The sequence below is a fragment of the Perna viridis genome, chromosome 2 (assembly GCF_037379345.1).
Source record: "Perna viridis isolate PV_CMFRI_1.1 ecotype Kerala chromosome 2, ASM3737934v1, whole genome shotgun sequence".
Classification (NCBI taxonomy): domain Eukaryota; kingdom Metazoa; phylum Mollusca; class Bivalvia; order Mytilida; family Mytilidae; genus Perna; species Perna viridis.
In genome coordinates this window covers 7,763,391-7,784,592 of record NC_142446.1, presented here as the reverse complement: position 1 = coordinate 7,784,592, position 21,202 = coordinate 7,763,391, and the positions used below count along the sequence as shown (strand labels likewise).

General features: G+C 33.5%; 1 protein-coding gene across 2 annotated transcripts in view; it reads left to right on the top strand.

Moving 5' to 3' along the window:
* The window catches only part of LOC148623511 (uncharacterized), a 55,132-nt gene that overhangs the window by 9,096 nt on the left and 24,834 nt on the right, over positions 1-21,202 (top strand). For both annotated transcript variants that reach the window (XM_088565364.1, XM_088565363.1), the window contains exons 2-4: positions 3,570-3,699; positions 7,981-8,583; positions 8,900-9,006. In XM_088565364.1, coding sequence (XP_088421490.1) covers positions 3,570-3,699; positions 7,981-8,583; positions 8,900-9,006 — 840 coding nt within the window. The remainder of the gene's footprint in view (positions 1-3,569; positions 3,700-7,980; positions 8,584-8,899; positions 9,007-21,202) is intronic.

The window sequence follows — 21,202 nt, the reverse complement described above, 5'->3', positions numbered from 1 at the left end:
TACCTCTCACTCTACTACACTCCCTTTACAAAACAAGTCTTGACACTTCTGTTTCTGAACCTTCCTCATCATTATACAAACTTGTTGCCATCATTTTGGATATTGGTTTCTACAGACTCTTTTAACCAGTTTATGTAGAAGGTCAAGATGAAGAAAAATGATCATTTCTTCCACTACCGTTTGTCAACAAACTTTCACAGGACAAATCAATTGCATCCAAAAGTTTCAATTATGAAAGGCTATTGCAGAATCTTGAGATTGTGGACTTCAAGGCTAAACCACCTGACTTTTCTTGCAAAAACTCTACAATTCAAATATGGTTCTTCCGGTCACATTGTTAGGGAGAATTAGGCATCATCGAAAACAAATGTCTGTGTAAGGTCCTTTCTAAAGGTCCCAAGTACTGTGAACCACACTCCATAAATTGGAATTATAGCTTTGAAGTTCTTATGGATGCTGTGTAGGACTACACAAGAAAATGGATAAAACGAGAACAAGAAGACATTGATTCTCAGTCAGAGTGGGTAAAGGCTTTGAGGTCTTTAATTTTGAAACAGATGAAAGTTTTAAGAAGATCAATGACTGTCAATGCTACATCACTTTTCAAAGACCCCCATGTAGCATAAACATTGTCTACTGTACACAACAAATATGTTGTTGTACCAGCAGACAAAGCCCAAAACAACATTGTTATTTGTCTGCAAAAAGTAATACATCCAATGTTCATTATCAGAGGTAGACGTAGAAAATAATAGCAGTGATAAGACCTATACTGCCACTACACTCTCCAAAGAAGAAATAGTGGATAACCATAAATCTGTGCTATCCTCTTTTGGTCTCTCTACCAAAGACAATAATTGTGATTCACTATGTGCTGGATTACTAAACTCCACAAGAATCTATACAAACAAGGTTACATCGCTGGATCTGCAAAATATACTTCCAAACTTCTTTCGAAACTTTTAACTTCTATACTCACAGCTGTCAAATAGGGTCTCCATCTTACTACAACACTTGATACTCCTGTAGTTGTTTTAATTCTGTGTGGATCCTGAAAAATTTGAAAGATCTATTGGAGACCCCCAATTCAAGATTATTATCAGAATATAATAGCATTAAAACGTATGATTTTTCAACACTGTCTACTTCTGTTCCCCATACTCAGTTAAAATCCCGACTCAAAAACATTATACAATATTATTTCTCCAAAAAAGATGGTACATCTAGATACAACAAACATTTGGTATTCCAATGGGAACAAATTGTGCTCCTCTACTTGCTGACCTATTCCTTCACTCATATGAGGCTGACTTTATAGCTGATCTGATCCGAAAGAAAGAACATCGTTTAGATAAATTCTTTGATCTCAGTTTCTGTTATATAGACGATGTATTTTCGTTAAACAATTCTACCTTTTGGGATTTGATACATAGCATCTACCCCAAGGAACTTGAGATAAAGGATACTACAGACACTGTGATGTCAGCTTCAGATCTTGACCTACACTTAGAGATCGATGGTAAGGGAAAACTATTGACCAAACTTTATGACAAATGTGATGACTTTTCATTCAGAACTGTCATATTTCCTTTCATCTGTGTTAGCATCTCTTCAGCACCTGCATATGTAATTTTCAGAGCTTGCAGTAACTAAGCAGACTTTTTGTATCGTGCTAGTCTTCTTACAATTAGGCTTCTAGAACAGGGTTATGTTGCTGCAAGATTGAAGTCGTCACTACAGAAGTTTATGGTCGTCATTATGAACTTGTGGATCATTACGGTGTATCCATTTGCACCATGGAAACTGATTTGTTCAATGTGTCATAGCTTTCCTTTCCACTGTCATCTACCCCGTCTTGACTTTTTATGTGGAACTCGGCAGGTGTTTCTAGAAAAGCAGAGGACGCTTACCCTAGCGGTGCATCTGGTCCATTCTCCTAGTTTTTAGTGGAGTCCAAGTTGCTCATTTACTTTACTTACTTTGTATGTATTATTTTAGTTACTTAATGGTCTTTGTTGTGTTTGTCTATTTTCCTTGTCTGGTCTTTGTCCTTGGAGTACATTCTTTTGATTTGCGCTAGAATCTTGGTTCCCTTAATTATGCTTTCAGCAGGAATGTAATAAAAAAACATAGGGTCCCCTCTAATCCTAATCACTGTGGGTATATAAACACAGAATACTACCCTGGCTGCATTGGATGGTAAGGAGCAAGCCCCTGTGAGAGCACCAATATAATACATGTACTAGCTGTTTTCAAAATTCAGTTCATGAAATTAAAATAGTTCATCTGGATCTATATACAACTCAGTGCTTGTATGGAATCAGAGAAATTCTGGCAATATAAACAACCTGAGTTGGTTAACCAACTAACATGCAGTCAGTTACTTTTGTGAACTGAATGTAGCACCTTAAAGTATTATGCACAGTATATATTTTTAATTCAAAACTGATATTACAGTATGTTTTTTTGTCAAACTGCATGCATCAGGTATGTGACATGTATCAGGAGAAATAATAAATAAATCACCCAATTGCAGTGGTGTTTACTTATACAGATTTTCTGTATTTTCTATGAATTTTGACTGCAAATAATGCTCTACGGACTGTGAATATTTCCATAGTACTTAAGTTAAATGTTCAGAAAGTTCAGATTTTATGGATCATTTCCATAGAATACTGTGAAATATATGGATTGCTATCAGGCAGTATAAACAGGTATGCAATTGTCATTATACAAAGGAGGCAACAATGATGATTTTGCACTCATTTTCCCAAATACCTTACGCATGCATGTACAGATTTAACTTTTTTTCTCAATCTTGTGCAGACATATAATACTATTTTTTTTCTAATATTGAAGTTGAGGTGTTGCAAATAAACTGGAATTATTTATAAAAGTTAAGATGGGCTTGTATATGTCAGTACCAAGGTCGTGATACAACACTACACTTCAAATAATGGATTCTTTTAAAAAAGACGCACTTTATAGTTTATACATGTACATGTATATCTGATTGAAATAAATGGACCATTCTGGAGCACTTCCCTAATTGTAACAATGACTTGACGCCAATAATTCAGAAGTTGTGTACTACACAGGAAAAATTATTTCACGTGATTTTCACATGAATTTCACATGTTTTTCACTTGAATTGAGCAAATAAACTTAGTTAAATTCAGGTGAATCGAGTCTTCACAAGAAATTCACATGAATTGATAACATGAAAGTCGTGTTAAGTGAATTTCATGTGAAAATCACATTAATTTCATGTGATGTTCACATGAATTTTACGTGAAGCTCAATTAACATGTTTTTCACATGAAAAATATTTGCCTGTGTAAGACAGCGTATGTCCATGTGAAAGACATCTGGGCCGATCCTTTGCATTTGAAGGAGACACAAGCTAATATCATGGCACTCAAGGGGTTAAAAAAACAGTCCTTACTTTTGATAGAAATAACACCAGTTTGAAGGGATTTTCAGTTTCAAAATTTTAAAAAATTGTGTTAAGTTCAAGATCAATCTGAAAAATCAAATTATAGTAAAGTAGTTAATTTGCATTGTTATAGGTGAATATAGTGGATGGAAAGGTATTTGTTCAAGGTGACTTCCTTCCCAGTGAGCTAATAAACTTGAAGACTGTAGAAAGAGTGATGTTAGTTGTAGCTGATGAAACATATCACAGGAGTCACATGGGAGGTAAGCTATACACAGTCTCAATTATATACCTCAACAAATAGTGATCAGATAACTTTTAATGAGTTCTGTCCTTCAACTGAAACAACTGGAAATCTTGCTCAATAGACAGTGTAGATAATTAAAACAATTAACAGTAGAGGACATTGCACTTTGCTTAATGAGCAACAATAACTGCCTTATATGGAACTTGGGTACTGACAGGCACTATAAGCTGATAATCAATCAGCTGAAGAGCTCTATATTGTTACAGATAAGAAAAGCTTTAACAATTCCATGCATTGTGATGTAATACTTTTAAAAGGTGGAATGAACAATTGAAAGATGATGCATTCAGAATATTTCAAGAAGTTAATTGTTTGAAAACTAGAACTAAAAAATTCTCATGAGGTATTTTTGTAACATCTTCCCTTACCAAACTGAAAAACAATTTTGTTTGCCATAATGTTTGCTGTTTGTTCCTGGCTTGTGGCAAACATTCTGCAAACATCACAGCTTTTAGCGGTTTATAAACCACGAGTTCGCCATAATTTATATACACTGTTCATGCAGTGACTTCACCAGAAATTTTGTTGATGTTCTGTCAGCCAAATTGTTTTAGCTTCTGGCGATGTTTCAGTGAATATTCACCAAAAGATCAGTAGAACTTTCAAATTCTTTTGAGCGTGCTCAGTGCCATATAAATTTGAATCATGAAGGGAATGAAGCATCTGAGCCTATTGCATTTACCCTTTTGGATGCAATATGGAATAAAACAGTTGTACAATATACAGAAGTAGGACTATTGTTGTATAAGTAGATACTGTAAGATTTAGATTCATTATTACAAGCAGTTACTATTTTTATTTGATGTTTTAAAATTGTCTTTTTTGTTAGTTACAGAGCTATAGATTTTGTCTGTATGCATTATACTGGTAGTGTAATTGTGTATTATTGTAATTGGAAACATTTTTTTAAAACAATTTGCAAGCATGAAACTTACCATTCCAAAAAAGTATTTCAGCAAAAAAGAAGTACAGAAATGTATCAATTAAGGTTACTGTCAGAGTGTTATCAAGCAATAAATTTGCATTTTCCTTTTTCTTGAAATTTGAAGAAACATTCTCAAAACATTAATCTGTTTGATTCTTGAAATTTGGAGAAACGTTCTCAAAACTTTAATCAAATAAAAACAATGAAAAACAATGAAAACAAAATTTAGAACAATGGCAGTGGTAAGTTTTAAATTGCATTGGTATTAATTACTGGAAATCTAGCTAGTACATGTACCAGTATTGCATAATAATATTTTCTGTAACATCACAGCAACCCAAATAAGGCTATCAGTGTTTGCTACAAACTTGCAGCAAACTTCATTTGCATAACAATGCTTTTTTTAGTAATGATGTTTGCCAAAATTTTGCAGCTTTCCGCAAGTTTGTGGCAAACTTCATTTGCATGGTAAATTGTTTGCAGTGAACTTGCTGCAAATATTTGCATCAAGTTTACAATAAAATTGCTGTATATTTGCTGCCAGTGTTTGCCAGAGGGCCATATTTTTGGTAAGTAATTATAGATGTATAATGTTGTGGTGCTGTTTTTTGTTCATCTGTAGTGTAGAAACTTGTTTTCTACAGAATAACTTGGATATAAGTGTGTTTGTATATCTATTAAAATGTACCACAATGTTCTATACCACTGAAGGAGGTCGAGATTGTCTTTTTGGCAATTAGAGCCCCAAAACTAACATTATCCTGGTGTCCCCACAATAACTTCAGTAAAAGTGTTTGGATCATCTTCATGAAATATTGATAAAAAAGTAAAGAATTTTAACCCCTTGAAAGTGGATTAAGACTAATTGATAAATTGAAGACTTTAAGTGTTCAAATTTATGAATGGTAAAATTATGGCCGTTAGTGGCACATTTTTACCAACACATTTTTGTTTGGTAAAAAAAATGCCACCAAAATTCACTGATTTAGCAAAAATTTGCTAAAAAAATACCAAAGCATTCAACATAGATTCAGAGACATCAGAATCCAAAGGAAACAGACAATTAGCAATGTAAACAACAGAATTAAATACAATTATAAATGTAAAACTTGAGTCTTAAGAACATTAGCAAAGTAAACTTTCATAAAAAACTGCAGTGACATTAGGTACTATCTGGTAATTATACTTTTCATTTTGTTTTAATTTTAGAGCCATTTAGATTCAATTCATTGTATTTGAAAAAAAACCAATCTGATAAATAATATAACGAGAATGGAAGATACTAATATGATTTTCTTTTTATCAAACTTTCTCTCAGTGTTTTTAACAAAGAAGGAAAACATGCATACAACCTACATAGTTAATATAACATAGTAATCTAAATTATATTTTCTTGTGAGTGTGTTTCAATGAACTCAAAGAGACTGTCCATGTAGAAACCATGCAGATCCTGTGATATGGGTGGAACATAGTGAAATATATCCCACCATGCAATAATTACAGTCATATATTTGTATTGCTCTGCTGTTGTCGTCATTGTCATCCTCGTCCTTAGACACTTGGTTTTTGAGTGATAATTTTAGTATTAGTTGGAGGAAGATCTTTATAAAATTTAATAACAAGGTTCCAAATCACAAAAGGACTGTTAGTATTGATTTTGGGGGTTTTGACTCCAGCCATTTCAGAACTAAAGGCAAAAAAGTGGCCTAAACAAGTATTTCATAGTATGTAACTATATAACTCAAGTAAAAGCATAGGAATGTCTATGATATTGTTCCATAATGTTCTGTACCATAATGGTCAGTCTTAGATTGATTTTGGGGGTACATGTAAAGACTTGAAGTTTTCAGAAATTATGGACCAAAAAGGGAGCCCAGAAACATGCAATTCCTCATGTCCAGACAACAACTTGACTATTAGTAAATGAATCTCTTTGAAATTGTATTAATTGAAATTGTGCCATACCACCAAAGAAAGACTGGGATTGATTTTGGGGGGTAGACTTGAACCTTGTAGGAATTAATAGCCAAATTCAAGCATTTTCCTTATGTCCTTATTATAACTTGAGTAAAAGTGACAAGGTGCCATACCACAGAAGGAAGACTGGGATTGATTTTTTGACTTAAGCCAAGTAAAAATAAAAAGCCACAAAGGGGCCAGAACCAAATATTTTTATGCCCTCGCGACAAACTGTCACGGGGCATATTAATTTACTCCTGTCCGTCCATTCGTCGTGCCGTCCATCCTGATAACACACTGATCTTGGCTTGTCCGGCTATCTCCTCTTACAGTTTTTGAACTACATCTAAAATATTATACAGGATATTTCTGCATATGACGAAGGTGTGAAGGTCAAAGGATTTAGATTTTTCGTGAAATATTATGGAAATTGGTGAAAGTTAGACTTAGTCATTTTCATCAGAAATAGGGCTATATGGCTTGTATGAATATCTCCTACTATATCTAAAATATTTTTTGTAGGATGTTTCTACACATAATGATGGTGTGCAAGGTCATAGGATCTTGATTTTCATGAAATATTATGGAACTGGGTGATAGTTAGACTGTAATTTTTGTCAGAAATATATCCCAAGCAACAAAGTTAGGGATTTGTTATTGGGGGTATTAATTTTTTTATGTGTCCGTCAGTCCATCCATCGGTCCTCTTTTCCTCATCACAACTAGTCTGACACTACCAAACAGAATTTCATGACACTATGTGGCCAGGATATAATATGTAGATATGCATATATTTAGGAATTTCTGCTCCCCAAATTTAACCCCAAATTTTTTGAGTTACGGTACTGGAACAGTTTGTCATTGTAAGTCTTGGAAGGATTTCTGAATCTGCAAACCATGTCTTCATATAAAAATAAACATGTTCCTAATTTGGCAAATCTAGCAAGCGGGGGCATCATTAGTGTCTTACCGACACATTTGATTTACTGAAAAAAAAATCACTACTAACAAATGACATGGGGGCTCCTGTGATAAACAGGGCTTCTAGTTTTTTTCTGATTTATGGATGATAACTGGAATTTCGTCTTAAAGTTTCTAGTGCTTTCTATGCAGTTTATTTTGGTATTATAATATCAGTTAATTACAAACCATCATTCATTTTTCAGAAAACATGAGTTGATGATCTCCAATAGGTGAAAAAAAAAATTGGACACAAAAATTTGGCACATGCCATCCACTGCCTTGGTCTTCTATGGACACCCTCCTAAACATAAAAAGTGGTTGTACTTCTATACTATACATTTATCAGTTCTCTTCTTATCAAATACAAATACATGTATATATCAATTTCAGACATTGATTGCTGTTTGAATCCACAGTGTTATATAGGAAAACCGTCATTGTGGACAAATTCTAGGATCATAAAAAACTTATCAGACATATGCAAGATAAACAAATTTCAAACAGAACCAGCTAAATTGGGCTCTTGTGACATACATGTACCACATCCCACTGGAGTAAGTGGAGTTGAACCTGTAGAGAGAACTGAAAAAAGTGTGCCACATCCTAGTGGAGTAATAATAGAACCTGGAGAGAGAACTGAAACAAGTGTACCACATCCTAGTGGAGTAATAATAGAACCTGTAGAGAGAACTGAAACAAGTGTGCCACATCCTAGTGGAGTAATAATAGAACCTGGAGAGAGAACTGTAACAAGTGTGCCACATCCTAGTGGAGTAATAATAGAACCTGGAGAGAGAACTGTAACAAGTGTACCACATCCTAGTGGAGTAATAATAGAACCTGGAGAGAGAACTGTAACAAGTGTGCCACATCCTAGTGGAGTAATAATAGAACCTGTAGAGAGAACTGAAACAAGTGTGCCACATCCTAGTGGAGTAATAATAGAACCTGGAGAGAGAACTGAAACAAGTGTACCACATCTAAGTCTAACAGGTAGAAATCACTTTATATAATAAACCAAACTTACTGTAGCAAAAATATTTTTAAGATTTTTCATCTGATTTTAATGATATTTTTGTAAATTGTTCCTCTCTTCAAGTGCTTTAAGAAGCATGCTAGCAAATTTACTCTACCATTAAACGTTTTTGAGATAACAGGGTACAAAGTGATCAATGAAAGCACTATCAGTATGAAAGCTGAACTTTTTACTTCAATTGAATTAAAAAAAAATGTTCCATTGAAATCAGATGTTAGAGAATATCCCTTTGAACTTCTAATCATAATCACTGCAAACATGTTTTTATTTTAGAAGAGGACCAAACATTTGATTCAAATGAGAGGATTTTTAAAGGAACATTCAGAGTGAATTGTAGATGCTGTAGACAAGTGACTGAAGAATACGACTTATCTTCAGAGGTATAATAATTATTATAGATTATGTTAAACTAAAAGAGAAATAATAATTGGAAATGGTTAGAATCTTTAAACCAGTTACTCAGATTCTTTCATATAATTAGCCAACATTATATGTATACATCTTTGTATATTTAGCTTGCAGAGGATTGTAGGTGAAATTGGGCTATAGAAGAAAAGCCTTTGAGTTCTATTATCTCCAATTGCATGCATCAATACAATAAAAGTGTTATTGTACTCCAGATGCTAAGTTTATTGTAAACAATAAGAGTATTCCATTTTAGTGTATCCAGTTGAACTCTCATTTGTCTTTGTTTTCTTGTATATGACTACTTTGATGGTTATTTCTCCCACATCTTTTACTTGACTTTTTAGCTCACCTGGCCGAAAGCCATGTGAGCTATTACCGACCAATTCAACTAAAAGTACCCAATCACACGTTCAGTCTGCAGACCATCTATTCCAGCACAAAAATTCTGACTATTTCAAAATTATCAAACCATGTTCCATCACTCTAAATGATATATTTTACTACAACAATGACTAACCACATTGTACCATATCAAATGTGGTATAAAAAATTGCAAAACATGCAATATTCTTATAACCGACTCTTACTTCTCCAGTTCCCTTGCAAAGAAGTCACGATGACTTAAGTCGCAAATCAACAAACTTAATATATGGATTGGATTGCAAATTATGTGGTTTAATAGATGTCGGAAAAATGCAAGAACGATTAAACAAAAGAATGTGCAGTCATCGTTCGGGAATTAACACCACCGAATTCCCGACAGTTTATCAACACTTTAATCAACAAGATCATTCAATCCTCTCTATGAAAGTTCGTATTTTTGAAAAAATTTACCATCCTACGAACAGTGACAAAAATCCAAGACAGGAAAAGAGTCATGGCCCTTGCCACTATATGTCACCTAAGTTACATGATGTCTCAAAAGATGGTCTCCTTCCTTTCATACAAAAACCTCTTGGACTTCATCACATTAGATTTAAACTTTATTCTATACCTCTCACTCTACTACACTCCCTTTACAAAACAAGTCTTGACACTCCTGTTTCTGACCCCACCTCCTCATTATACAGACTTGTTGCCATCATTTTGGATATTGGTTTCCACAGACTCTTTAAATCAGTTTGTATGAAAAGTCAAGATGAAGAAAAACGATCATTCCTTCCACTACCGTTTGTCAGCAAAGGTATTGATGCAATTAATTTGGCTAACATCCTCCACAACAAAAATGCTACCGAAAAATTTCCCCATATTTCAAAGACAAATCTATACCAATTATTTCATATTCCTATACTTCACCCATGGCATCTTTTATAATTTTCAATTATAAAAGGCTATTGGAGAACCTCGAGATTGAGGACTTCAGGGCTAAACCACCTGACTTTTCTTGAAAATATGGTCCTTCTGGTCACGTCGTTACGAATTTCTGCATAATATCCTTTCTAAAGGTCCTAAGTACAGTGAACCACGCTCCATAAATTGGAATTATAACTTTAAGTTCTTATGGATGCCGTCGAGGACTATGCAAGAAAATGGATAAAACGAAAATAAGAAGACATTGATTCCGTCAGAGTGGTTGAAGGCCGTGAGGTCTTTAAATTTGAAACGAATGAAAGTTTTAAGTAGGTCAATGAGTGCCAAAGCTACATCAGTTTTCAAAGACCCCGATGTAGCAAAAACATTGTCTATTTACATGACAAATATGTTGTCGTACCAGCAGACAAAGTCCAAAATAACATTGTTTTTGTCTGCAAAATGTTTTACTTCCAATGTTTATTATCAGAGGTAGACATAGAAAATAATAGCAGTGATAAGACCTACCGGGGGTATACTGCTACCACACTCTCCAAAGAAGAGGATGTGGAAAACCATAAATCTGTCCTATCCTCTTTTGGTCTCTCTACCAAGGATGATGATTGTGATTTACTGTCTATGTACTGGATTACTAAACTCCACAAGAATCCATACAAACAACGTTTCATAGCTGGATCTGCAAAATGTACCACCAAACTTTGTTATCTCAAAGAGGGTCTACAGTCCTACCACAACACTTGTTACTCCCGTAGTTGTATTAATTCAATATGGATCCTGAAAAATTTGAAAGATCTTTTGGAGACAATCAGTTCAAGACTATTATCTGAATATAATAGGATTAAAACCTATGATTTTTCAACATTGTATACTTCTATTCCCCATACTCAGTTAAAATCCCAACTTAAAAACATTATACATCGTTGTTTTTCAAAAAAAAGATGGTACACCTAGATACAGATATATAGTTCTTGGTAGAGATTCCCCATACTTTGTAATAAACACTTCCAATCATCTTCCAAATATACAGAAGAAGATGTTTACAAAATGCTGGAATTTTTAATCTACAACATATTTGTCCAGTGTGGTGGACGCATTCTTCAACAAACGGTCGGCATTCCAGTGGGAACAAATCGTGCTCCTTTACTTGCTGACCTATTCATTCAATCTTATGAGGCTGATCCGGAATAAAGAATATCATTTGGCTAGATCCTTTAATCTCAGTTTCCGCTATATAGATGACGTATTATCTTTAAACAATCCTTATTTCGGGGATTTGATACATCGCATCTACCCCAAAGAACTTGAGATAAAGGATACTACAGACACTGTGAAGTCAGCCTCATATCTTGACCTACACTTAAAAGTCGATGGTAAAGAAAAACTATTGACCAAACTTTACGACAAACGTGATGACTTTTCATTCAAAATTGTCAACTTTCCTTTCATCTGTAGCAACATCCCTTCAGCACCTGCATATGGAGTGTTCATATCACAACTCGTACGTTATGCCAGAGCTTGCCAAAACTATGCAGACTTTTTGTATTGTGCTAGAACTCTAAAAAAAAGGCTTGTGGATCAGGGTTATGTTGCTACAAGATAGAAATCATCACTATAGAAGTTTTATGGTCGTCATCATGAACTTGTGGATCGTTGTGGTGTATCCATCTGCACCATGAAAACTGATTTATTCAAAGGGTCATAGTTTTCCTTTCCTCATTTGTGTACCCCGGACTTGACTTTTTATTAGCAACTCGGCAGGTGTTTCTAGAAATGCAGAGGATGCTTACCCTACTGATGCACCTGGTCCATGCTCCCAGTTTTTAGTCCGAGTTGCTCATTTGCTTTTGTTACTTTGTATGTATGATTTTAGTTACTTTGTGTTCTTTGTTGTGTGTGTCTGTTTTCCATGTTTGGTCTTTGTCCCTGGATTACATTCTTTTGATTACCACTATAACCTTGGTTCCCTTGATTTCTATTCCATCACTTAACGTCCGTCATTGTCGTCGTCTTCAAAAATTTTCAAAACTCTTCTCCTATGGCACTACTGGACCAATTTGAACCAAACTTTGTATTAATGTTCCTTGGGGTATCCTTCATAGAACTGGTGTGGAGATTTTTAATCCATCAAAAAACATGGCCACCATTACTAAAAATAGAACATAGAGGTCAGATAGTAGATTTATATCTCCAGAACCATTAGGTTTAGCTAAATTCTGACAGGGTAAAAGTGTTCAGCATTATGAGATCCATCTGTGGTCAAATTGTCATTTAAATCTGTTCAGCCATGTTGGAATAATTGCCCTTTTTCAATGTTTTTATTAATAACATGGCTGCCGTTACTAAAAAGAGAACATAGGTGTCAGACAGTAGGTTTGTTTTTCATATATCTCCAAAATTGTCAAGTTTAGCTAAATTCTGACCGGGTAAAAGTGATCAGCATGATGAGATCTATCTGAGGTCAAATTTTTTTTTTTTAATATTTTATTTGTTTTTCAGTCAGGCTTTTTTGCATTAATCAAAAATATACCTATTGAAAAAAAAAAAAAAAAAAAAAAAAAAAAAAAACTCTCTCTCTCTCTTGTATACAGCACATTCACACTTCTGTATCAGTATTAATATTACATTACCATTACAGCTACTTTGTAATGTTTAATACATGTACATAGAATACTTATATCTACTATGGAAATATGTGTCTTAGAGGGGCCCATCGATTTTCAACTTTATATTGTTCTGATTTGCTGAAACTTGTTCTAGCTTATATAAGTAATTTAATTTGGACTTTTAATTCCACAAATGAAGGGATTTTTTCCTTCAGCTTACAATGATAGATATAATTCTTTACAACTACAATAAAGAAGTTCAAAAAGGGGGTTCCAGAAGGATAACCAAGAATTATGTTTTGTCTATCCAAATCAAAATCAATGTAATAAATCTTAATTTTTTGTGATAATATATTCCAAAAATATTTTATAATTCTACAATCAAAAAACAAATGTTCCAGTGTTTCTTCTTCATGTTTACAAAATGTACAATATTTTGTGTCTTTCAAATGTATCTTATATAAAAACTTATTTGTTGGAAGAATTGCATGCAAAATTTTATATTGAAATGTCTTCAAATATGTGTGCTTACACATCTTATGTTAAAGTACAAAATACTTAGAAAAGTCAAGTATCTCAAGTTCCAAAATGTTCCTCCATTTTACAAACTTTTCTGTGGGAGCATAAGACACTGCATCCCTCATATTTCTATAAGCAAATTTTGCTTTTTTAACAGCAAGTATGGATCTCAGGAAAGGATCTTCAGCCCTGAAATTCTGCAGATCAATTCTTCCTATATTCATTCGAACATATTCTTTTACATAACGAGGTATTCTTGACAATAAGCTATAATATTTCATAAAGTTATTACTCATAATCTTGTCTTTGATTTTAACAAACGTAAAGAAATCTTTTGTAGTTACATGTATGATATCACATATATTCTCCACACCATAATTTTTCCATGCACTATAATATCTTATTTCCTCACAGGGAATAAAATTCAAAATATCTAATGACAAGAAGTCGTCTATACACATTCTTGTAACTTTTGGTTTAGCAGAAGCTAAGCTATATAAAACATCTCTCCAAAATGGATTGTTAAACTTAATTCCAATTTCACTTATCTTGTCAGCTTGAAGCTGAAATACACGTTCACCTCCATACTCATTCAAATCATACAATAGTATCTTTTGCCATGAAATTGTTAAATTACCAAAATATCTGTTAATCCAACTAAGTTTTAAATAAGAAATAAAAGATGGAAGATGAATCATCTTAAGCCCACCTTGATCAAAATCACCAATCAAAGTGTTTCTCTTGATACGATCAGATTTTCCATTCAAAATAAATCGAAAAAATAAAGTATTAAGATCGTTAAGTTTATTCTCTGACAAGTTAGGCAAAGATGTAAAAAGATGAATAAGTTTTGGGATTGCTAAAGTTTTCACAACTGTGATCTTGCCCATAAGGGTAAGCTTTCTATGTTCCCAGCTCTTTAATATTCTGGAGACATCCTTTATTTTCTTTGAAAAATTTATATCTACCATGCTCTTCAAATCTAAGGAAAAGTCCAAGCCTAAAACACGAAAGTTTGAATGTGACCATTTTAAATCATAGTTTGGACACAATATTTGATCTGAAAACTTTTTACTCCCAACCCATACTGCTCATGTTTTTGATTTATTTACCTTCAACCCAGAAATTTTGTAAAAGGAGTCAAAACATGTCAATGATTCAATGAAGCTTGTGTTCCATCTAGCATCAGAAAAGTGTCTTCAGCATACTGACTTACTAATGGTTCTGTATCATTAATAATAACACCTCATATATTTTCATTTGCCTTCAATTTCATGGCTAGCAACTCAACACCAATGATAAAGATGTAGGGTGACAACGGGTCACCTTGTCTACACCCTCTCTCTAAGTCAAAAAAGTTTGACATATGACCATTATTGATCACACAGCTTTTTGCTCCAGAGTACAGGATCTTAAACCACTTACAGAAAGAATTACCAAAATTCTTTGCAATGCTTTGGTTATAAAATCCCACTCTATAGAGTCAAATGCTTTTTCAAAATCGATTAGCAGCAATAACCCTGATTTTTTATTCTCTTCTAAATAATGATTCAGAACATTCAGAAAATAACAAGTTACCTTCACATATGTTTTTCTGATCTTCTGTCAACTTGACATTATGCTCAAAAAAGGACTGATCAGATCTATCAATTGGTTTTGAGGAGTAAAGCTTTTTGTAGAAATTCTCTTCTTCGAATAAAATGCTTGATTGATCTGATAGGTGATTCCCCTTATCGTCAATCAGCTCTGAAATAGTCTTATTGACTGAATGTTTCTTTTCTAACTTGCAAAAATATTCTGTGCACTTCTCCCCATTTTCATGCCAGTTGGCACGAAATCGCAGTAATAACCCAAATATATAATCATCTCTCCTCTGTTCAAGTTCTAGCTTTTTTTCATTCAATGACTCTAGAATTCTGTCATTGGGACTAATATTCATAGTATTCTTTAATTCTTGTATATCATTCTCAAGTTTCTGATACAAGTTTTTCTCAAGTTTTGATTTTCTAATGCAATATTCTATAGATATACTTCGTATCTTCATCTTGAGAACTTCAAAAAAACACTGATCGTCACATTTTAGCTTGACGTCAAATAAGTTTTCCTTATCACCCTCTAGGTAAGATTCTTCAACAGTATCACTGATACATTCTTTAACCTTGTTAACATAATCACCATCCCTGAGTAGAAGGGAATTGAACTTCCAGTATCCTTTCCCTCGTTTCTCAAGACTAGCAGAGAAAGAAAACAAAATTTCAGAATGGTCAGTCCTGTATCCGGGAATTATACTCGTAGACTTCATCAGAGAAAATATATCCTCTGAGACCAGAAAATAATCCAGACGACTTTGTCTAATCAGTGTAGGCTGTCGCCAAGTATATCTTCTTGTATCAGGGTGACATGTTTTCCAAGGATCTACAAGCTCTAGGTTATTTTTCATCTCGTCTATTTTTTTCTGACAAGCTAAGTTTCTATTATACCGAATATTAAAGTTGTCAATGCTATAATCCTGAACTACATTCCAATCACGACAGAACAGAAAGCTAGTATTTTTGAAAGCAACTGCCTTCTGGCATAGCTCAGTGAATAAAGCTGGTTCGTCTGTATTGAAACCGTATAAATTAACAAGGGTTAGTTTTTGCTCATACAGCTTCAGGTCTAAAATAATATATCGACCATTGGGGTCAATAATAGAATCATTAACAGTGTAATCAAGCCCTTGGCAAAATAATATACAAACCCCAGCACTTCTGTTACTATGGTGACTGAAATAACATTGACCTCCCCATTCGTCATACCAAGCGGTCTCAACTTCCATTGAACTGTGTCTCCTGAAGACATATGATAGAAGCTTTACCCAGTTAAATATATCAGTCCTCTTTTTTGCACTGGAGGCCATACCTCTTACATTTAATGACAATATAGATATATCAGTTTCCATAATAAATTAAAGTATAAGATTTGTTCAACAATAAAAGCAGAATATCAAAATTAATACAGAAAACATTCACACTTACATACATTATCAACAAAGATGACAGCTCTATATTCTCGCTACTGAGAATAGTTAGCAACTCTAGTACTTACCACCTACAGTTTGGCAAATATTCATGAAATAAATAATTGTATTTTCAAGACATAAATCAATTGTATTGTCCAAAGATATTTAGAGAAAATCATTGATGAAAATTCATTTTTTTTTAAATTTTCCATTCCATAATTCTATCGCATTTAAACCCTCTTGTATAGGTTTGAATAGGTATATCAAAGATACAGAGTTGACAATCCAAAGTAAAAATGAAAGCAAAAATAGACACAACATGAAAGTACTTATTGTCCTGTTCAACAAATGATTGATAGAATTGAGACACCACAACAACAGAGGTCTTAGACATGTGTTGTGGCCCCTCAATCCCAGCAGCAATCAAATGTGAACAAAGTACATACATGTTTGGAAAATATATAGATTATTATCAAGATTAACCTAACACAAACATATGTCAGTGTTAACATAAGTTCTATTAATTAAAAAAAAATTAAAATAATAATAAAAAAAATAATAATAATAATAATAACAGAATACATTCACACTTACATAATAAAAAAAAAAACAAAAAAAAACTGTTACCACAGAGATACAATGTATCGTCTCACCTGTTGCACCTTTACAGTGAAAATTGTCTAAGTCAATGGACCGTGACTATGGGGGCATATGATGTACATGCATACCAAATATCATTGGCCTACCATGAGTAGAAGTAGTTAAACAAACACAAGAAAAGACTCTTACATGCCCAACATGTATATATAAGCAGTGCAAAATGTAAAAGTCAGTGGACCATGATGGTGGGGGCATATAGATAAATCGACCTTGGATTTAATCTACAATTGTACTGATGTACATGCATACCAAATATCATTGGCCTACCATGAGTAGATGTAGTTAAACAAACACAAGAAAAGACTCTTACATGCCCAACATGTATATATAAACAGTGCAAAATGTCAAAGTCAGTGGACCATGATGGTGGGGGCATATAGATAAATCGACCTTGGATTTGATCTACAATTGTACTGAAGTTCATGCATACCAAATATCATTGGTCAACCATGAATAGAAGTGGTTAAACAGACGCAAGAAAAAAAACTCTTGCATGTACAATATGTATATATAAACAGTGTAAAATGTCAAAGTCAGTGGACCGACCTTGGATTTAATCTACAATTGTGCTGATGTACATGCATACCAAATATCACTGGTCTACCATGAGTAGAAGTAGTTAAACAGAAGACAGAAGAAAAAACTCTTACAAACTGTGGACGCTACCACCGACACCAATGGAAACGCTATTCTTAAGTCTCGCCTTGCTCGACTTTCGTCGCAGGCGAGACAATAACATAATACATTCAAACTTACATACATTATGAATGAAGATGAATTCGCACTACTGAGAATAGTTAGCAAATCTAGTACTTAACAGCTATAGTTTGGCAAATATTCATGAAATAAGTAATTGTATTTTCAAGACATAAATCAATTGTATTGTCCAAAGATATTTAGAGAAAATCATTGACGAAAATTGATTTTAAAATAAAAAACTTTATATTCCAATATTCCATCACATTTAAACCCTTTTATATAGGTTTGAATAGGTAGATAAATGATTTGCAACATTTCAAACTATAACAAGTTGACAATCCAAAGTAAAAATAAAAGCAAAAATAAACACCACATGATAGTACTTATTGTCCCGTTCAACAAATGATTGATAGAATTGAGACACCACAACAACTGAGGTCTTGGACATGTGTTGTGGCCCCTCAATCCCAGCAGCAATCAAATGTGAACAAAGAACATACATGTTTGGAAAATATATAGATTATTATCAAGATTAACCTAACACAAACATATGTCAGTGTTAACATAAGTTCTATTGAAAAATTAAAAATAAATAATAAAAGAAAAAAAAATAATGAAATAAAAAATATAACACAAGATAGAAAAGAAAAGAAAAACAAACTGATGGTTTTGTGATTATCTCCCTTCTTTTTATAAATGGAAGGATAAAACTTGATGTGTCAATATGGAAAATACTTGAAAGTTTCAATTTTAGCTCTTTATGTGGTAATATTAATTAAAGTTTACATACATTTGTATATCAATAAAATATAATCAGCCTTACAATAAATACAAATGATTGATTAATACAAGTTTAAGAAGTTTTAGTTCCACCATGCTCTTTTTCTTGATGATAATTCAGTTTCTCATCTATATTGTCGTAAATGTCAAAACGTTTTCTTCTGCCCTCTTTAGATGTCTTTGCGTACACACCGTCGTTGAAATACCATGCACTGAAAATTCTTTCACTCTCCGAAAGTCTGGTCATCAGTCCCAAGTTCTGTTGGGTTATATCGTCATTAAATTTGACATCTTGCTTCAGGTTCTTTTTTTGTCTTTACCTCTGTATTTTTAACCTTCACAAGAACTGGTCGAGGTAAGTCTGGCTTCCCAGGTATACGGTGGATGGCAATAACCTCATCCTTCGTCACAGTAACATCAAGATCGTTTTTAACTATGGTAGATTTATAAAGTCCTGGGATAGATCTTCATCCCTCTTTTACAGATAGTTTAAAACTCGGATATTATGTTTGCGTGAGTATTGCTCATTGTAGTTTGATTGTCTAAGTGCCTCAATGGATCTCATATCAGCATCTACAACTTTATCTTCCAAAGATTCAATGACTTTATCTTTGGCTTGAATACGCTCACGTAATTCCTCATTTTCAATAGCTAGACCATCTATTATATCATATAGCTTGCCAGTCCTTTCTCTGAGTTTGTCATCTAATTCTCTTGTCAAAGTGTCCTTGAAAGTGGTCAATAATTGGTTGACAATACTAGTAACTATTTCTTTCAAGTCATTTTGCTTTACTAAACAATCCAACGATTTGTCTAGATCACTCTTTTTAGTAGTGTCCTGAAGGGATTGTTTGATTTCATCAAGATCTTCTAGAATGGTAATTACCTCTTCCTTTTCCATACTATCATTAGATAGCTCAGAGACAGTCCTCTTTTGTTTGTATGGTTTTTCTTTTGATGGATTAGTAAAGTTCACAGACTGTCCTTGTCCTTGTCCACTATTCTTTGCTGCTAGCAATGATTGCACCTTTGGTTTTTGTTTGCCTTTCTTCTTTATCTTATCCTCAGGCATACTTCACAATTTATATCTCCAAACAATAGTGATTTCTTTTAACTGTCAATACACCATACTTTCAAATATACAGTTTTACAAAGTCAAAATGTGCAAAATATTATTCACAAGATGCATCATATCACAGTCCAAAAATTTCTGAGCACATTGATATAATTTTCCAACAAAAACACTCTGTATCACCCTATCTAAATTGCCAAACACTGGAGAGCTGAAATCTAGCTGTTTACATGCATGGACTTTTTTTTTAATCTTTTTATCTTATTATGAGAAGTTACAGATTAAGTTCGGTTGATTGGAAGTTATGGCCCTTGGACTGAAAATTTCAGTGAATATTAAAGTTTTCAGCACTTTTTTTTTCATGGCGAACATTGGAATGCTGTTCTTTTATTAATGTTATTTCTTTCAAAAATCTTTTCCTCTGACACTACTTGATCAATTGGAACCATACTTAGTATGAATGTTCCTTGGGGTATCCTGCATAGAACTGTTGTGGGGATTTTTGATCTGTTAAATAACATGGCCAATGTTTTTTCTTTCAAAAATCTTCTCCTCTGACACTACTGGACCAATTGGAACCAAACTTGGTATGAATGTTCTTGGGGTATCCTGCATAGAACTGATATGTGGATTTTTGATCTCTCAAAAAACATGGCTGCCATTACCAAAAATAGAAAATAGGGGTCTAACAGTAGTTTTTGGCAAGTATCTCCATAACTGTTGGGTTTAGCCAAACTCTGACTGGGTAAATGTGTTCAGCATGATGAGATCCACATGTGGTCAATTTTTTTTTTAAATCTGTTTAGACATGATGGAGTAATTGCCTTTTTTCAACCTTTTTTTGCTATTTTTAATGTTATTTCCAAAAAAAAATCTTCTACTCTGACATTTGATCAATTTGAAACAAACTTGGTATGAATGTTCCATGGGGTATCCTATATGGAACTGAAGTGGGGATATTTGATCTGTCGAAAAATATGGCTGCCATTACTAAAAATGGAACATAGGGGTCAGAAAGCAGTTTTTTGGATATTATATCTTCAAGGGTTTAGCCAAATTCTTTCAATTGCTTAAAGGATCCATATTTTAAGGCCTACAAAAGTCTTGAAGGTATGAAAGTTGTTAGACGACTCCTTGTAAGAGTTATTTCCCTTGAAAGATGAAAAATGACTTTTTTTTTTTTTTTTACAGTTTTCAGCCAATATCTTGATAACTATGATAGATAGAAACTTTCAATTGCTGAAGTGATCCTTATGATGTGTCCTACCAGTCTTCTTGAGTCAAAACTGATTGACAACTCCTTGTTAAATTTATTGCACTTGAAAGACAAAATTTAACCAGGTGAGTGATTCAGGCTCCTGGGAGCCTCTTGTTGTTTATTTACATCGACTATCTAAGATACAGAGTTCTTTTTTTTTTTCTGTTGCCCCAATATTATTGTATAGGGGATGCTAATTTTTTGTGTACATATTTTAGCAGTCAGTCTAAAAACAACAAAATAAATTCAGTGAAATATTTATTCT